This window comes from Momordica charantia, assembly GCF_013281855.1.
Source record: "Momordica charantia cultivar OHB3-1 chromosome 9 unlocalized genomic scaffold, Mcharantia_2.0 BLBB01000009.1, whole genome shotgun sequence".
Taxonomy (NCBI): domain Eukaryota; kingdom Viridiplantae; phylum Streptophyta; class Magnoliopsida; order Cucurbitales; family Cucurbitaceae; genus Momordica; species Momordica charantia.
In genome coordinates, this window is record NW_028275167.1 from 17,896,840 (window position 1) to 17,917,165 (window position 20,326).

The following is a 20,326-nucleotide window of genomic DNA, read 5'->3' on the forward strand; positions in this document are numbered from 1 at the left end:
ACTATCTTAAGCACCAATAACCTCTCCAAAATTAAATGTGTCATTGTGGATATTGTGTCACGATTTTCAATCACATCTACCTTTTTTTATTAAATTTAAAAGTGGTGATTTGAATCTACGGACGCTTTTAGATGGAATAAGTATACCTTAACCATTCAACTACGGTTAGTTAAGCTTATGATAATAATTATATTTTTTATTATATATATTTAAAGAAAGATGGCATAGTTAACTCCTCTGAATTATGGGATATAATCACTCTGAAATTCTCAATTTGATGAATCACCCCCACAAACTTATAAAAATTGATATAAAAACAATCTACTTTTAAATGTTTTTTCATAACCAAATAACTTACGCTATTTCTATTCAATTTTAGAAAATTGATTTTGACATCAATTTTTTGTTAATTTGTGGGGGGTGATTGATAAAAATTGAAAATTCATTTTCATGATCCTAACAATTCTACAGCTCAAGGATTAATTTTACTATAAAAATAATTAAGGGTTAATTATGAAATTTTGCTTTAAATATATAGTAAAAATATTTATAAACACAAAGTGCAGTGGTAAAACATTATTGCTATCTCTTATATCATATGTTTTGTAATATTCTAAAAATACTAGCAATAGTTTATTATTAATATATAACTATATAATTATCTGATTATTTAAAAAATTATTATTTAAATTTTAAAATAATCAATGCAGAAAAAAAAAGTATGCAAGTCTTGATTTTAAACTAATAAATACCACAATACTAAAAAATAAGTTTCAAAATAAATTTAAAAAATAAAATAAATTGAGAAAAAAAAGGGTCCGGACATTCAATGTTGAGAATGGGTTGATTTATCTGTCAGACTGTCACTGTCAGGTAGCCTTTATGGACTAACAATATATTATTTAAATTAATAAACAATAGAAATATTTATTTTATCATGAAATTTTTTTATAATATATTTAATACTTTTTTAGGCTTTAATCATTTGTTCGTTTATCAAATTTAAAATATTCTTTGTAATTCTCTGCAATTTTTAAATCTATTTTAGTCCTCATTATATAGAAAAACTATTTTACTTGTGCCATTTAATTTCCATTAATTATTTTAATAAAACAAAATTTATTTTATCTAACTTATTTACATATAGCTACAAAATAATTATCTATAGATACATCAATTATTTAAGAACTTAATAGGCCAACACCAAGTTTCTATTAAATAATTGATTGAAAAAATAACCATCAAGATTAAAATGAATTTTTAACACTTAAGAATTCAAAATACAGGCTCAACCTGAGCTAGTTAAACTAGTTAAAATATATTTTTTCGATTAAAATGTTGTGAATTCAAATCAACATCTCTAATTTTGGAACGAAATTTGTCTTTGATTTCATATATATTTGTGAATGTTTCCTCTCCAAGATTAAAATTGCTTTTTAATACTTAATAATTCAATTAGTTAAGTTAAAGACATATATTTCCGACTAAAAAGTCGTGAATTTAATCATCACGTTCCAAATGGAACGAATTTGTCTTATTTTCATACATGTGAATGTTCCCTCTCCATAGTGCAGGGTTGGCTAGCTAGAGTTGTCAGCTTAGTTAATGTTTGGCAGATGGAATAGTAGTTGTACTATGTTCATACATAATTTTGTGTGCTTCCAACCAACCAAAATAAAAGATTGAGTTCAAATTTCAAATTCGTTTGGATCTATATTTTTCGTTTCAATACTAATAAAATTTTAATATTCATCATATTATTTAAATGTTGCTGTGAATGATTCAACACAATATGACACAAGAAAATATGTTAGGAGGTGGGGTGTGGGGGAGGAAATTGTCATTGCACCTTAACTTCTTCTTTTCAGAAGTTTTTTTATGAACTAGTTTTTCTTGCTCTTTTCTAACAAAATGGGGAAGGTAAATTACTTTTTTGTCCATTCCTTCTCACCTTTCTTTCTTTAACCTATCTCTGGAAATGTGAAACAACATAAATGACATTACATACAATTAGGGAAAACAAACAAAAAAAGGTATAAAAAATATCGAAGAAAACAAAGAGGGGTTGCTCTTATTACCGGTGAGTTCACTTCCCGTACTTCAAAACTCCTACATTGAGCTCGAGGTCATTCGACCAAAAGAAGATGACTGGAAAAAACTTGAGGAAAATAAAGAGAAACAATTAACTATTGAATATGATATTTATTCATTTAAATACAAATTTATACGGATTCTGGCTAAAATTTTCTAAGAAATTCATACATTCCATTTCCGATTTGTGGTTATATATATATATATATTTTTGTTCATTTCAAGTTGTCCAATACAAAATAAAAATTGATAAATCCGGATTCGTAACCAACCTCACTCTAAAAGATTTAGATTTGGCTTAATTTTGTAAGTTGCAATAAAATTAAAGCTTATTCTCTTTCAATTTTTTCTCCATCTTTCCTCTGTGAATTTGGATCTAAAAGTGAAAAGAGTTTAGAGGTTGTGATTTTTTAGTTCCAAAAAAGAAGTTTTTATTTTTTTGAGAGACACCTTAAAGAAAGAAAGATTAGAAGGGATGGATAAAAAAAAAGGTAATTTGAAATCCACCTAGAAAAAACTAGTTTTAGAAAAATGACCCAGACTTCTAAAAAAAATTTGGGTATAAAAATGACAGTTTCCTTGTGGTGAGGGGTGATGCGATCATATTTGGCTAAGAGATCAAAGAGTCAACCTATATCAACAAAGAGAGAGATAAGAGGAGAGACCCCTAGAAACAGGAAGCTCCATTGGACACATGAACATATCTTGACAATTTTGAAGAGCGAAGAGGATCCAACAGAGTCAAGAGGAAGATGGAGTTTCAAGATGGACCAACAAAATGGGCGTGCCTTAAGGACATGACCACCGCATGCCCATGGTCTCCCAAACACGCCCCAAAACTGCACACTATCCTCACAGCATGACGCCCCGTGTCACAATCGCGCCTTATTGGCGACTGTGCGGCCCTTGCTTCCACCCACAAGCAAGTCAGCAATTAGAAATCGGATAGGGCAACGGCTATATGTCGAACCTCCACCCTTATTCTTGGAAAACGGTTTTGGAAAACGAGGTTATAAGAGAAAAATATTTTGGAAAACATTTGAAAACATTTTGCAAAGCTTGTTGTATAACTTGAATGCAAGAGAATAGATAGTGGCAAGACACATAAAAATATAACTCATTGTGGGAAGGTGACTAGGTGTACCCCTATAGTACATTTTAGACCATCTTGCCTTTGGCATGTGTGAACATACAAAGTGGCGAGGAGTCACTCACCACCAAAAGTACAAGGAAAAGTAAACAACATGCAAAACTAAATATATGACATAAAAGTATGTGAAAATGGTTGTTATAGGCATGCGGCCACAAGCAATAGGTCCTGGACGAGCATGACCATGAGATTCTTTTCCACTTAAATGGTTGACGTCCTTATCAATCGTCGTTGCTCAAACTCGTCGATCTTTGCTGCAACTGTCTTCAGGTTTTCAACACACTCTCAACTGAACTCTTCATCTGGGAGCCCTCTCCACTTGACTAGGAACTCTTGCACGTCTCTTCGTGGTCGCCCAACTCGTCATGTTCTATCAGCTAGAATTGTCTCAACTCCTTTGTCGATCTTGTTTGTTAACATGACCGCTGGACGAGTTATCTCATTTCATGTAGGGTTAATGATGTCTAGATTATAAGGCTCCAAGTTACTCACATGAATCCCTAGATGTATCTTCATCCACGAGTGTAGTTGCACCTTGTAAGATGTCTTGCCCGCTTTCTGAAGAACATCAGCTAGCCCGTCGTATTTCCACACAAGACGTTGGTCTTTATTCTCCCGTAAGCGAAGTTGTTTAGGTCTCAACTTTATAAGAACTTTGTCTCTTGCTTGGAACTCTAAAGGTTTGCGCTTCTTGTCTACCACCCATTCTTTCATGTGTTTAGACACCATCTCGAGGTGTGCTCGAGCCACTTCGGTGGATTGCCATTCTTTAGTAAAGTTGTAAGCTTGAGGACTCTTCCTCACATAGGGGTGATTGATAACATGTGGCAAAACAGGTTGTCGCCCACATACGATTTAGAAAGAGGTTCTCCCGATGGTGGTACTCTTCTGACAATTGAAGCAGAACTGAGCCATGTCAAGCATCTGGATCCAGCTCTTTTGTCGTGCGTCGATAAAGTGGGGGAGGTATTCTTCCAGCATACTTTGAAGCGCTCTGTCGGATCTGTTTGTGGGTGATAGCTTGAGGATATGTCAAGTTGGAGCCTAGTAAGTAAAAAGTTTGGTCTAGAACGTCCCAGTGAATGGTCAGTCTCTATCACTCACAATACTTTCGATGACTCCCCGTAGTTTCACAATGTTTTTGAAAAATATTTGTGCGGTCATTTCGGCAGAACATATATTTAAAGTTGGGGTGAAGGTTGCATACTTAGAGAATCGGTCAACTATCACAATAATCGCTTCCGTCTCTTTGACTTTTGGTAGGTGGGTGATGAAGTCAAGAGACACACTCTCCCAAGGTCTTGATGGTACCGACAGGAGCTCCAGCAAGCCTGCAATCTTGATTCTCTCTACGTTGTCCTATTGGCAGATGAGACACGTTTTAGTGTATTGCATCACGTCGTCTCTCAAGTTTGGCTAATAGTAGTCTTTCTTTAGCAAGTCATAGGTTCTTTGCCACCTAGCGTGTCGTGCCTGCATCATGTCATAACACTCTCCCATTAAGAGCTTCCTTAAGTTCTTAGGACGGGGAACGAACAAGTGGTTGCCTTTGGTGAAGAGAAGGTCATTCTCGAGCAAAAACTGACGAGTCTTCCCATCGTTGGCCAATTGAATTATCACTTGAGCAGCTAGATCATTCTATAAATTCTCGTTGATGGCTTCGCGTATGGATCCTGTCAACCTACTTGCTTTCGAATGAGCTAACATGCACAGAGCCGCATGTTTGCTTTCCCTAGTAAGGGCATCTGTGGCTTGATTTGCTTGACCAGTCTTACATTAAAATTGAAAATCAAATTCGGTGAGGTACTTCTGCCACCTAGATTGCTTTGACGATAATTTCACTTGGTTGAATTAGTGGCAAATTGAGCTTTTGTTGCCGAAAACTATCGAAGGGAGGTTACACCAAAAACTGTAATCGAAGGTGGGAAAATGAAAAGCAAAGATGGGAACTATAAGAAATTTGATGGGAATCGAAATATAAATCGAGAGAAATGGAAACGAAAGGTGGAAATAGTAAGAACGTTAAAGGAAATCGAAATGCAATGATGGAAATTATAAGAAACTTGAAAGAAATGAATAATGAAGGTCGGAAATTCTCGAAATCAAGCTCAAAAGTGAAGGGGGAGGAGGCAAAGCAGTGGAAATTAGAGGAAAATCATAGGGAAATCGAAATGTCGAGTTTTCTAGGCCTTCAATTTTAAAAGATTTTTGGGCTCCCGCATTTTGAGCTTCTTTTTAGGTTTTTGGTTTTTGTGTTTGGGTTTGGGCTTGCAGGATAAAATTTTCATTTTGGAAATAATCTCAAATGACTAAATTTAGTAATATAATTTCGCAAATGTCATTTTTTTTAATTTCACAGATCTAGATTTCAATATTTGAGTTTCATTTTTTTTTTCAATATTGCACTTAATTAATTCCATATTTTAACATTTATTCTATAACTTTTAGCTATTTATTTATAAATTGGTAGATATTGCAGGGATGGAATATGTTTTTAAAATATTGAATTTATGGCTATGAATATACCTTATTTTTTTATTATATTTTGTAAATAATTTTTTGTCATTCCATTTCTTTCCATTTCAGTGTATATAATCAACCAAAATTTAATTTTTCAATCACTATTGTGGGTTCCAGAATCGAACTCACAATTTTGCGTGTGAGATTTCAAAGTTTTACGTATTTTGATTCTCATATTTAAATTTTCATTAATCCCAAGATTGTCCTCAATTATTATTGTTTTACTTGATTAAATTTATTTTTTTACTTAAATGATAAGATTTGATTTTTATAACTTTTTTCATATTTGGATTTCAAATTTCTTTCACTCGATCCAAGTTAAAAAATCTCATATTTTTCTCATATCACAATTAATACAAAATCCTTCATTTGTAGTCCAGATTTAAAAAATCCCTCTCACCGAATTTGTTTCTTTTTTGTCCTGACTTACTTTTCAAACCTTTTTTTTTGTTTCTTTGTAATAGTATGATATACTCATCTAATTGGTTATATAATATATGCTTTTTATTATTATATACTATTACGTTATAGAATATATTCCAACTACCATTATACAATATATTTTTATCCCATAATTTACAGTATATAAACATATACTACTTTAAAAAATTATATAATATATGGCTTTTAGTGGTATACACTCAAATATTTAGGTTATATAATATATAACTTTTGGTGGTATAAACTCAAATATTATATTATATAATATAATACATATTGTGTTATATATCCAAAATCTAATCAAACTCCCTAACACGATTTTAAGTTTTCAAATTAGAGAATTTTGGGATTTAGCAATTTCAAAACAAAAATTAGGAATTTTATAAAACATAGCCACACGATTTTAGGGATTTCAAGGCAAAAATTAGGAAACCGCCCAAATTTCTAAACTTATTCTATATTTGATTTGATTTTTTATCTTTATTTAATATATATTTAGAAAGGACCTATGAGTAATTTTTCTAATAAATTCTGCCTATAATAGGTCAATCTTTAGACAATAATGTAAATTGTTAAAAAGTTAAGGTCATTACGTAATTTGAATCCTAAAATATGCTAGTTGTGTACTAATCCCTTTGAACTTGACCCAAATATTCGAACTTGAGACTTCTAAGTTGATATAACCAAAAGACCCCCAAGTCCTTGCCAACGAGACAGTCTGTTGGGGTCGATCAATTATGAGACTATTGATATCAACAATGATATGATATATAAGTAATCAAAGCAAATCCGATGAAAATATATTTGAAATCCACAAAGCAAAATGAGATTCAGATGATATTTTATCAAAAGAGATCAAAAGATCAAGTTTACAATTTTTGGTGGGTGGTAAATTTATTCTCAGATGCTGAACAGAATAAAAGGTTTGGAAAGATGACATTCAAAATTATAAGTTTTTACAAAGCGACCAAACAGTTTCAAATATCTTCCCATTGCTGGCACCAGAAAATAGCTAAACTTGACATGTCAGCAATTCGCAGCTTCCTGTCAGATTTACGCGAAACAATCAACAATAACTCAACATGATAGCCAAGTAAATCACCAAATTGTTAAATTTTAATTTGGCAGCCAGAATTTCTGGAAGTCCACATCAATGCAAAAATATATCGCTTTCTGTTGAGATGGTTGTATTTTTTTACACTTCTAACTCTAAAAAGTTTCAATTTCATTGGTAGTTTTTCGATTTTAATTCAAATGAATCCCTACTTTTAACATTGTTGCTTAAATGTTGGCGTGACCTGCTAATTGAACTAACCAGCTAATGATTTGACATCATGTAGCACAAAAAGGCAGGCTAGCTAGACAAAATAAAGAAAGACATGCTGAAAATTCAATTGAGTTGGTAGGTGGAATATAGTAACAGAATTGGCTGGTCTTTACCCACTATTTTGTGTCATCATCATTACTTGATTAACTAATCAACATTCTACCTCAACGTTCAACATTAAACGTTAAGTCATGGCAAAAATAGAGACCTGTTGGACCAGGGGCGGGCGCAGGCTCTCTTGGATATATTGGAGCAAAGCTCCAATTCCCAAGTATAAAAGAAATATATATAGAGAGAGAGACTTGTTAAGATCAAAATTGAATTCCTAAACGGAACTTTTGAGTGAAGGATGGACTGAATAGACCCGTCAAAGTCCAAAGACTATAATTTTCAGTGTGCAATCAAGTTGTTAGATCAACTCCCATGTACTTGATATTGCCAAACGATCAAAAGGAATAGGAATTGAAACACGACTGAACCTTAAAAATAAAACTTAGTTCCCAGTTTTTCTGCCCCTTTTTCCTCACGTACGCCTAATTGATAAGAGGTTTAACAATAACCCGGGCCCAAGAGACACTTTGTCCTCAAGTTGGAAAGGACGGCAAATGTAGCACTGTAATTGATATTATGGCTTCGAGGCAAAAACGTGACATTTCATTTAAAAGACCCATATAATGTTTAGGAAGTTCACAAGGAGAAAGACGACAGATTGAATTCCATGGAACTACAGTGTTATATGTCAACCAAGATGACAAAAAGACGTAGACCAGTCAAAAAATTACATTATCTATTCTTACCAACTACAAATTTCACTCTATTCAACACAGTCTAGAATTTCAATTTATGATATTAAGAATTCTTGTATTGAGCTCAAATTGCTAAACCCATGGAACTCCAAGAAGGATAAGTATACGAACCAGAAATTATATCTTCTCCTCATAAAACTCCACGTGTTTAATTTTCCCAATGGTTCCTATCTATCCAAATAAATTTTCCTAAAGGCAAAAACTAGGTTCATAAACCTCATCAACTTATAGAATTTAGAATTCGAATTGGAGTAATTTCTTCCGGGTAATGAAAGTTCCCATCCAAAAAGGATGGCAAGAAAAACTCCAGATTCAAGATGTTAGATGTATAGTCATCATCTTTTTTTTGGACCAGAAAGAGGTGAATGTAAAATTCCATCACAATTAATAAAACCATTTTGATGAGGAAAAAGAATCTCTCCCCCTGCCTTATTTCCATATTTATGACTAAACATTCTTTAGTTCCACCACTCAACCACCTGCTAACAAAAAGCATAGTTTCATTCCAAATACTCGGGAAAACCAATATTATTTCATAATCATGACAAATTAAATGTTTCCCACTCTCCAAGGTTTTCAACAGAGAGATTCAATCATAAAATTTTACAAAAAAAGCATCCCATTAAACATCTCAAGTGGGAGGTGGAAGGTCAAATAATGAAGCAAAGAGAATTGATCATCGGCATTGAAATGATCGCACCTCTTCATACAAAGTTCTAATATGTGAACCTCAGATAGAGCTCATTACTACAAGAACCTCAGCTGAGGACCCCACCAGAGAAAATTACTTCATAAAATTGCTTGCCTCAGGACTCTTGAATTGCTTGTTTAGAAATGCACATTACCCAACAGCCTAATTCAATTTTTTTTTTTATTTCATCAGAAAACTTGCTTTCATTGGAATCAAATGAAAGAATACATAAGGGCGTACAATAAACCAGCCCAGCAAAGGGATCCACTCATATCCACGCTAACTAAACCGGTCTGCCCAAGATCCATACCAGCTATCTGCCTCCCCACTTTGGCTCTTTTAATTGAAATAGGCAGCCAATTGCGTCTTTAGGTCCAGAAGCGTCTACATTTACAAAACCTACATCCTTGATAGAAATAAGTAACAACCTGTTGAAGCTTTTGCTCCTTTACTTTTCCTACCTAGAACTAGCAAGCCATTAGTGTCCACCATCTTATTTAAAATTCTCAGGAAGCTAGGACATTGTGGTGATCCAGTGATAGTTGTGTCTTGGGATGTGGGAGGTTTGGGGGCAGGTATTAAAAAATGATACAAAAAAATGTGGTACAAACTTCCTATGAAAGTTCACACTTACATAGGAAGAAAAATTGAACTTATTTGAGATCTAACAATTTATAACTTAAAACCAACAAAAACAACATTAATGGTAAATGTTGAAATGGAGACTTTAACACTTAAAACTGAATACCCAAATCTAACAATAAAGTAAAAAACTTAAAAAACAAAAGACTGAAATTTAATTAAGAAAATCCTCAAATCCCAACGGACCCGGGATAGGTTCACAGAAAGACAATAACTTTAAGATTAATGAAAGAGCTTTCTTTACCTAAGCCAAAAAAGAGGGTATTGTCTTTGAATTGGAGATGCGACAGGCAAGATATCTCCCTCCACTCATAGAATCCCTCAATACACCTATTCTCCACTCCAATAGAAACCAATTAAATAAAAATGCCTACAACTAGAATGAAGAGGGAAGGGGAAAGGGTTGCCTTGCCTCAGACCCCTAGCTGCGAGAACTTTACCCCTAGATCTCCCACTGATAAGGAAAGGGAAATTTACATTCCTAGTACAATTCCAAGCCCTCCACTCAAAGTCGAGCCAAAGCCTTTCATAGGACCTTATCCAAGAAATCCCAATCTAGTGATCATAGGCTTTCTCAAAACCAATTTTGAAAATAACACGTTCCTTCTTCCTCTTATCCTCAACGGCCTCATTGGCGATAAGCACCTAATAAAAAGTTCTTAAAGGCCCCTTGATATCAGAGATGGTGTAGGAAGGACCTTTCTTAATCGATCGACTATAGTGTTTGCTATGATCTTGTATAAGCTCATGACTAGACTTCTCGGCCTAAAGTCCTTAACCCTATTAGCATTGTCTTTTTTCAAGATAAGCTGATTGTATATCTCTTTCATAGATGCATCAATCACCCCTATAAAACTCCGAAAAACTTCCCAAAGATCCTATTTAGTCCTTTCCATGGTAAAACCATATGGGCCAGGGATTTATTTCTATTAAACCAGAACACCACTCTTCTTATCTTATCTCTTCCAACAAAGAGGGAGCTTCTAAACCTTACCTCTCACTCACTGAAATTGGGTTCCAATCTAAGCCTTCAAAAAATGTCTATGTAAAGGAGGCAAGACGTAATGGGAAGAGAAGAACGAGACTACGTCACTCTGATATCTTTGCAATTCAAATCAGGAAAAAAAAAAAGAATGAAAGAAAATATAACTTAGTAAAAAAAGCCAATTTGAGCATGCTTCCAACTCTCCCCACTCTACTGGACACTCACTCTAGAATAGAAATCGTTTGCCTCTCTCACCAACAAATCCTTCTATTTACTTAACAGGAATCTGCCCTACTATACGCAAAAACAAGAAACACAACCTAGCTCACTAAGACATGATCTAAAAGACTAAAACTGAACTATGAAAACACGAATTGAAACACGATTGAACCCTAAAAATAGGAACTTAGTCCCCACTTTCTCTGCCCCTTTTTCTCACGTAGGCCTAATCGATAGGAGGTCTAACATCAACCCCCCGTGCCCAAAAGACACCTTGTCCCCAAGGTGAAACTGTGAAAGTAAGGAAATATTGTCCTTAAGCTGCATAATGCAAAAATTCGAGTCTGGTTTTTAGCCCCGTGATAAGTGGTACCAATTGTCACAAGGCAGCCTACAAAGTCAACTTTTTCGCGCTATGCAACCTAAGGTCTCTACCTTAGTCAACCTCTAGGAAGCACGGGCACAAATACATCCGGACGCGTGTCCAATATGCAAAAAACCGTGTCCTTTTTTAAATAAAAAAATGTACACGTGACAGACACGCCTTGGACATGACCATCTAAAACACCAAATGGAAACAAGCTCATTTGAAAAGACACGCCCTCCCACTGCTTGCCTTTGCTCACGAAGAACTAAGAAGAGTTGAGACGAGAAGAAGAATGGGAAAGAAAAGGAAGAAAACTCAAGAGGAAGAAGATTTTGGAAGAAAAAGTAGGGAGAAGAAGAAGAGTGGAGGAGAAGAAAAGATAGAAGAGAAGGAAGTATAAAAATAAAATCTGAATCAGAAAAAGAAGAATAAAGGAAGAAGAAGAGTCCAGGAGCCTTTATGGCTTCTTTCATGAAATGCCATATGGCAACATACCTCCTCATAAGACAATTTTTTCCCGATAACTGGGAGTCCGAGTTTTGCTACCCTATACCCAAGGACACCTACACCCACTCATAAGACAGTTTCTAGAGTCATTAAAGTAATCTCTAGTTGCATGAAACTGCAAATGGCAGTACTCTTCTTCCCATAAATCTTCCCATAAATACAAGTGATTAAATCATGTGTTTAATGGTTAATATTTAATCAAACCACACTTTATACTATATTAAAAAATATCTATCTTTTTATATCTACTTCTTCTAAATTAAATAAGTTATTTTTTAAAAATGTTAAATAGTTTTGTAATATTTTTATGCTTTTTGGATGGAGTATTTATTTTTTCTTTTATATTTGTCATAATATTATTTGTATGGTTAATTTAATTTAGAAATATTATTATGTTATATATACACATATATTACTTTAAATAATAATAATAATGCGTCCCGACGTGTCCGTGTTCTACATTTTTAGAAATTACCGTGTTGCCGTGTCCATGTTTCTTAGGTCAGCCTTCACTCTGCTACCCAAGTTAGGACACTCAAGAGAAGAACACAATGTACAAAACAGGCACAACACAAGGACACACAATGTATGGGGAACACCCCCAATTACCCTACCTACCTTCAATACGTTACAAGAAAGAATACAAAATCATGTCGAGAAGGGGTGGGATGCTTGCACATTCTGAGCTATCCCTTTTATGAGACTCTCAGACATCAAAGCCACTACCCCCACTAAGGTAGTGCATCCTTTTGAAGTGCCCACTACCTCACTAACAGGTAGTTACAAAATCGCCCCCTAGGTTGGTTATCTAGCCACCCACTACTTGGATAACCTCCACTTTGGAGATCATTGATGGTTGTGGAAGACTCCAAAGTGTTTTAGAGTGGCCGGCCATGAGGGGAGAAATTCATGGATAATGGGTGATTATTCAAGTAGTGGGAAGTTACCATAACTACCTTACTGGGTGGTTATCACTTGTATCACTTGAATATCGCCAACCAACTGGAAATGGAGTAGTAGAGTCGTGGCTCCTTCATTCTCACCAAGCTCCAAGTAGTGGGAAGTTACATGGAAGGTTTCCTTCCTCCATAAAAGGGAGAGCTTGTGGATTGTGTAAGTGTCCCGTCCAAGTCCAGCCCCTTTCAGACCCAATCTCTCCTCCCTGACGTTGGAGGATTAACCACCTTTCACTTCCAAGCCATCCAAGTTTTTCAATCTGTCCAGAATTTACGCCTTCAATCTCACATCCCAAAAACAGAATAAGTCAAAAAATTTAAAGACTTGAGCTTCCTCATAAAATTGTAACCTTTCAATTTCCAAATAACCTCTTAACACCACCACAATGGAAAGGAGAATTTAGAAATTAAAAAACAGAGTGAGGGAGCCACGTATTTCATTGATGAAATGAAATTACAAAAAAGGGGGAAGAGGGAGTTACAAAAAGCTTCTCCAATTGGATAAAAGATAAGAAAGACTAGAAGATGAAATAGAGGAGAGCATTTACACTATGATATAACTAAAAAGACAATCATTAAAAATAAAAAAATAATAATAAAAAAACAAAACAAAACAAAACTAAACTAAACTATCAAAAGTACACTTCTTGTCTTTGAATATTATGTAATTCCTTTCTTATCAAGTGGTCCAAAAGAAAGTCCAAACGAAATTCATCTCTCCTTTTTCAAGGGGTGTCCCACCGATGTGAAATGAAGAAGGGCTTTGGGAATTTCTGGGAGAACAGTGAACCAACCAGGCAAACAGGCCAAGGAACGGAGGTGATCGTAGGATCCAAAGCTTGTCTAGCATGGGAGAAAGTATCTAGCCATCCCTTAGAGAACAAAAATCTATCAATTCTAGAATGCACCACAAAACCAAGTAAACCTACCATTAACTAAGGGAGGGTCCACAAGATTATAGTTCTCAGTCAAACTATTGAAGCTCCTCATGAACTTCAAAACTCTACAACATTTCGACTTCTTAGATGAGAACCTAGTCACATTAAAACCTAGTCACACCAGCAATCCCGATAAAACACAAATAGACGGGCCTAACTCCACCATAACTCTCTCCTAAATTTAGGAGTTGGTGGGTCATAGACTCCCGACACCCAACCCACCCTCACTCTAACACAATTTTTTTATTTCCAAGGTGTCTTTGTTGCAAGGAGACAAATTTTAGATTAGGTGCTTATTTCTAATGAGGCAATTGAGGATTATAGAATGAGGAAGCAGGAAGAAGGGCTTATGATCATGTTGATTTGGAAATAAGGTTTTTGGAAGAAGGGCTTTGGCTTATGGAGAGCTGGGATTGGGAGTGGTATCAAGAACGTGGACTTCTCCATCCTTATTAATGGTACACCAAAGGGGTAAGACTCTGACTTCTAGGGGCCTTAGGCAAGGTGATCCTAGCAAATTGGTCTCTAGTGGAGTGGAGAAGGGGTGTGTGGAGGGTTTCCATGTGGGGAGGAAGAGAACTCACTTTTCGCACCTTCAATTTGCAAATGATATTCTTTAGCTCAGGTGAGGAAAGTTATTTTATTATTCTGAACCATTTGTTTCCTTTTTTTTAACCTATCTTGAGCCTTAAGATTAATAGAGAAAAGAGCTCAATCATCGATGTTAATTGTGAATCTTCCAAGGTGAGCACTTGGGCTTCTTTGGTGAATTGTAAGGTGCCTCTTACCTAGGCTTCCTCTGGATCTGAAGGGCGTGCCTTTTTGGAGTCCAGTCTTGGAAAAGATTCAAAAGTGCCTTTCCTCTTGGAAAAGGGCCTTATTTCCTAAGGGAGTAAGACTTACACCATTTATGTCTTAAATGAAATTCCAACTTACTTCCTTTCTCTCTCTGTTTTTTTTTTTTAATGAGAAACGCAAAGATGAAATATACAAAAGATGAAAGGACCCATAAGGAGAAGAGATATAAAAATGCCGTCCAACTCATCAAAAGATCATTCAAAGTAAGACCAAAACATTGTTCAAGAATTTGTTGAATGGTTGGAATTTGTCGTTGAAAGTTCTGTTGTTCCTTTCCCTTCAGGAACACCAAATGAAGGCTCCAAAAAAAATAGACCATAGATTCTCTTTCTCTTTCTTAAAAGGGTGTCCCCCAAAGGATGCCTGTAGCACAGTTGTGATGTTCGAATGCAAAGGAGATTGCAATCCAAAAACCTCAATCATATAAGTCCAGAACTTTTGAGCAAAATGACACAATACGAAAAGGTGGTCTTGTGTTTGTGCTCCATTATAGCACATAATACAACAATTTGGAGAGATGGCAAGAGTAGGAAGTCTTTGTTGCAATCTGTCTTGGGTATTTTTGGCTTGGTGATGGATCTCCCCAATAAGGAATTTCACCTTTTTGGAATCTCTCCTTTCAAATATTCTCAAACGAAGCATGGCAAAGAGACACCTATTTTGCAGTTCATTCATTCATAATAGATTTGACTGAGAAAGTATTTTTGGAGTCGGTTGGCCATAACCACTTATCCTCCGAAGATGATGGAAAGATAGATACCAGTTTCTTTGAAAGAATCAGTTAATCAACAATCTCGTCATCTTTAAGAGGCCTTCTAAAATGGTAATCCTAAGGGGAAGCATTATGCAACCATACATTGCAAACTCGAGCTTCTTTCCTTGCTTGAAATGGCATATAAACGAGGACATTCCTCTGCTAGGGAATAATTGAGGCCCATCGATCTTTCCAGAAACTCACTGTATTTCCGCTACCAATTTTGCATTTGGCTCTGTATTTCACACATGTAACATGTTTGATGATTCCAGCCCAGGGGCCTTTAAAAGACAGAGGGCTATTAACAGGCCATGAGTCAATGTTGGAAACTCCATATTTGGCCATAATCAGGTTTTTCCAGAGAGGTAAATTCTCATTTAGGTAATTCAATGCCATTTTGATAGTAAAGCTTGGTTCCTCTTCCTGATATTCTCAATTCCCAAACCTCCTTTATCTAGAGGGAGCTATAATTTATTCCAGTTGACAAGATGCATCTTACCTTTCATCTTAGGAGTTAGGACCTTCCTACAGAAATTTCATTATGAGCTTCTCAAGACTATTTGTTGCCCCTACTGGAATTTCAAAGAAAGATTAGTAGATAGGAAGGTTTAAGAGGCTGGCAAGTTTCCATTGGGCAAGAAAAAATGGCAGCAGCTTCTGTCAGGGTACGATGATCAACATTATCCCCAAAATTTTTGACAAACTGTAGTTGATACTAAGGCCAGAAGCTGCTTCAAAGCTTTCTCTATTTAAAATCCTGGTTTTGGTGAGTAATAGCTTGGAAAAGATTATGACGGTTACGGGGGAGTCTCACTTGGTTACTTGAGAGGGAGGGGTTTGAGCATATGAGATATTGTAATGAGGCCGTATTGGCTACATGGTTGTGGTGCTTCTTCTGGAAACCCTAACACTTTGTGGGGTACGGTTATCTAAATAGAAATACAGTCCGCATCCTTTTCTTTTTGGCCCCGGGGGGGGGGGGGGGGGGGGGGGGGGGGGGGGGGGGGGGGGGGGGAGTACTCTCATGCTCCCCCAAAGTCTCCTTGTTTTCCTTGCTTTGGGATGTTAAAATCCAAAAGAAGATCGCAAGTCGGTCTTGCATGGGAAAGTCAGTACCTCGGATCGCATTCAAAGGTGTTCTCCCTCCTTTATGGGGCCTAAGTGGTGCATCCTTTGTAGAGGTGAATCGAAGGATCTTGATCATATCCCATGGAGTTGCCGGTTCGCTCAATCAATTTGGTTTCGCTTTTTAGAGTGTTTCGAGGTTTCTTTGGCGTGTTACAAAGGTTGTCGATCAATGGTGGAGGAGGTTCTACTACATCCTTCCTTTCGTGGTAAGGGCAAATTTCATGGTTACGTGATTCCTTGATGTTTTGTGAAATACTTGGCTAGAAAGAAACAACAGAACTTTTAGAGGGGATGAGAGATAGTGGATGGAAATTAATAATATCATTAGATTTAACACCTCTTTGTGAGATTTTTGGATTGAAGCCTCTTGCCATAAGTTTGGGCTCCTTTTGTTGGGCTGTTTTTTCTTTTTAATGCCCTTGTATATTCTTTAATTTTTCCTAATGTTCAGTTTCCTTATCAATAACAAAAAAGAAGAAAAAAAGGAAAAAAAAATCCCAAAAATAGGTTCCTCCATGTGATTGTTGACCTCTAGTTGAACTGGGGAGAACTAGGGAGGAGGGGTTGTTGTCTATATCATCTACTAATCAGCTCTTAGAATGGGTGCACGCTTTACTACCTTGAATCAAATGTAGAAAGAGTTAAGATTGGCGAAGACAAAGCTCCTCTTCAATGTATTTGAACCCTTAACCATACCTAAAACTTATTTCCAAAGAAGAAACGTACCCTAGAAAATGTGGATCTCTTTGTTGCAATCAAGTTCTCTTGGGTTTTTCATCATTCGTACAGAGAAAATGTGAAGCAATTTTTGTGTAGAATCTCATTCATTGTAAGACTTAAGAAGCTTTGGGTTAATGCGTTAAAATCCTTTCTATGGACTATTTGGTTGGAAATGAATTAAAACAACCAATATTAGATAAACTAAAGCTAATATTTAAAACTTCAGGAATCGGTGAAGTGAACAACAATGCAGCGTTATAGTAGAACTAAAACAAAAAATACCCTCCCATAATGTTAATATGCAGTTCCAAGAAAATTTTGGGTAATGTAGTCAATATTTAAATGGGTTAAAGCGGCCTCAAAGCTTTTGCTCTTGAAGAGACAAGGGATAAGCCTCAATGCAATATGAAGCATGAGGCTCGATTTTGATAAATAAATAAATATATATATATATATATCATAAAATTGTATAATCAAGTACTACTAAACATAATGAATGTATGACACTTCCTTTAATAACGACTCCAAAGTGACATTCTTAACATCATCATTATTATCACTAACAGGATCAACTTATTCTTAAAATTTTGTTTTCAATGTTTTTTAAGCTAGAAATAATCATGTTTTGGCCTAGTGATCAATAAGAACCAATATAAATAGTAAAGGGCTTAGAGGAAATGGGTTCAAACCATGGTGGCCACCTACCTAAGATTTAATATTCTACTAAGTTATCTTTACAACCAAACGTAGTAGGGTCAACATTTGTCCTATGAGATTAGTCGAAGTCCGCACAAGCTGGCCTAAACACTCGAGGAGTTTTTTTAAGCTAGGGAGTAAAAGTAGCATTAGGCAAAATTACCACAACTAACATGCCAAGAGAACTTTATATTCTTGAAAAAAAGAGGCAAATTATTATGTTTCTTCTAATTATTTCATGAGGCAAGTTCCAAGGACTTTAGGCACGAGTCTCTTATGATGCGAAGAAAGCATAAGTTCCGAAGCTAAAAGTTTGAGCCCCACCTCGAGACGAGCTGCAAGGTGTAAACCTCAAAGCCTTTAAATACATTGGTTTTAGTTTCAATTGTAAGGAAAGCAGCCAAGAAGAAATGATCAATGAACCTATCTGAAGTGATCAATCGAGTAGGTTCATTTCATAGTGCCCAAGCCAAATGAATATAAAAAGGCACCGACATTGGACCTAAAAGTCTCTATAACTCTTTAGAATTAAGATTTATGATATACCCCACAGTTGTCATTAAAGCACTTCATCAATTTTAGAATTGTTTTCACTAATTAGGACCTTCCACTTTCAGAGCCCAAGCTTGGGAAAACTGGTTCACTTTGAAGCGCCAAGCACCCTAACTTGGGAAATAATGGTCTTCCTTTATCTACTTTATTTTAGGAAACAGAAAATGCTCCTGATTAATCAGTTAATCTCAAATCTCAAATTGTTTTAATTCCTCCGAGTCTGATTTTGGCGTCTCTATTTTAGATGTACATTTATATCCACATTCCACTGAAGGAAGATTGTGTGTGAACTTGTTTCACTACTTTAATCGATTATGTTGTCTAAGTATAACTACTAGAGGTTGATAGTAGATAAGAACGAGCAGTACAGCTCGTTCCAAGTACCATAAAAACTGAATCCAACTCCTGATCATCTCCAGCCCCCCCACCACCCAAAAATAAATAAATAAATAAAAGAAAGAGAGAAGAAAAGAATCCCCATATTGAGCACAAACTCAATCAAGGGTACGTTTCACCGTTACAAATTATTCGATATCCCACACAAATTGCTACATAAAAGTTGGAATTGAATTTCATAGACGCCTTCATCCATATTAGCTCAGAGACATTAAAGCTCTAAAACAAAACAAAAAACTACAGAAATTTTAACGATCGAACCCAGATCGTGAGAAACCCATGACACGGTAAAAATGAAAACACAAGAGAATCAATGTTTGAGAAAATTAAAGAGAGAGAGAAAACGAACCTAACTGATGATGATTGGCGTCATACATTGGCAGTTTTGGGGATGAGAGGAATACCCTTTTTCAACTTGGCCTCCTCCTCGCGGATCTTCTGCATCTGAAGCATCCTCTCCATCACGAGCTCATATTCACACTTCTCGTAGGAATGGCGCTCGTCTTCGCATTTCCATGGGAGGTAGAACTCGGATTGGCGGCACTTATTGAGAGGGATCAACAAGTGAGCGCACTGGTCTCTGTAAGGAATTGGAACCCTAGCCTCGACCATTTCAGCCTGCGTCGCTATCATCTTCTTCGAGGAGCCCTGGACTTCCATACTGATCTGCTCTCTTTGCCCGTCGTCTCCGGTTCCTGCTCTTAACTGCGAATCAATGGGCGTCTCGCAAATTGCAAAGAAGAACTATGATGAACAAACTCTGCTCCACAGGACAAATGGGTTCTCTTCCGATCTTCCAATGTGGGCCGGACTCGAACAATTCTTTTTTTTTTTTTTTAAGTAATGTGCTTTCTAGAGTTTTTTAAAAATTTATTTTAATAGAGCTTGAATTTTACGTTGTAGAATTTTTTTATAATATCGATTTTACTCTTGTTTATTATATTTATATTTATTATAGTTAATTTCTTTTTAGAAATCTAAAATATTTAAATCCTTAAATTGTAATCATAATCTTTTAATTAGTGTGGGCATCATACAAATTTTCAACATTCATCCTTTAATTCATTTATTCAAAAAGATTTCTTCCCACGATTTACCAATATTATTAATTACAAAAAGATACAAATTTGTTATTTGCTTTTCTAAGTATAGAAAGTTTACCTCGGGACTAGGCAATTAGAAAGAAGAGGGTGGTAGAGAGGGAATTATGGTTTCTTAATGCTGACAAAAGTTTTGAAATTATTATTTATTATTATTATTTCCTTTTGCGATAATCCTTTGGCATAAGATAAGTAATGAGAAGCATGAATTGATTGACGTCAATATTGAAAAGAGAAGAAAAGACAGTTTATCTATATATCGAAAGAAATATGGGTACGAATGAATGTTATTGTTTTTAAATTACAATTTCTCTCTCTCTATGTATATTTCTTATTATACATTTAATTATGTTCATATTTTTTCGTTATTTCATTTTTATGTTTATGTTATATATAGGTTATAACATATATTCTACTTGTACTTTTGAAATCTACTATTATTAGTGAAATAATTAACATTATGTATATATATGTCTTTAAGG

The 20,326-nt window shown here is 35.4% G+C and overlaps 1 protein-coding gene across 1 annotated transcript; it reads right to left on the minus strand.

The window, feature by feature from the left end:
- Positions 1-7,005: 7,005 nt before the first annotated feature.
- On the minus strand, positions 7,006-19,566 carry LOC111025235 (NADH-ubiquinone oxidoreductase B18 subunit). The gene is made up of 2 exons (XM_022303077.2): positions 19,094-19,566; positions 7,006-7,246 (listed from the first exon to the last, which is right to left on the minus strand). The coding sequence occupies exon 1, from the start codon at positions 19,402-19,404 to the stop codon at positions 19,114-19,116; it is 291 nt and encodes a 96-aa protein (XP_022158769.1). The 5' UTR covers positions 19,405-19,566; the 3' UTR covers positions 7,006-7,246; positions 19,094-19,113.
- Positions 19,567-20,326: the final 760 nt, after the last annotated feature.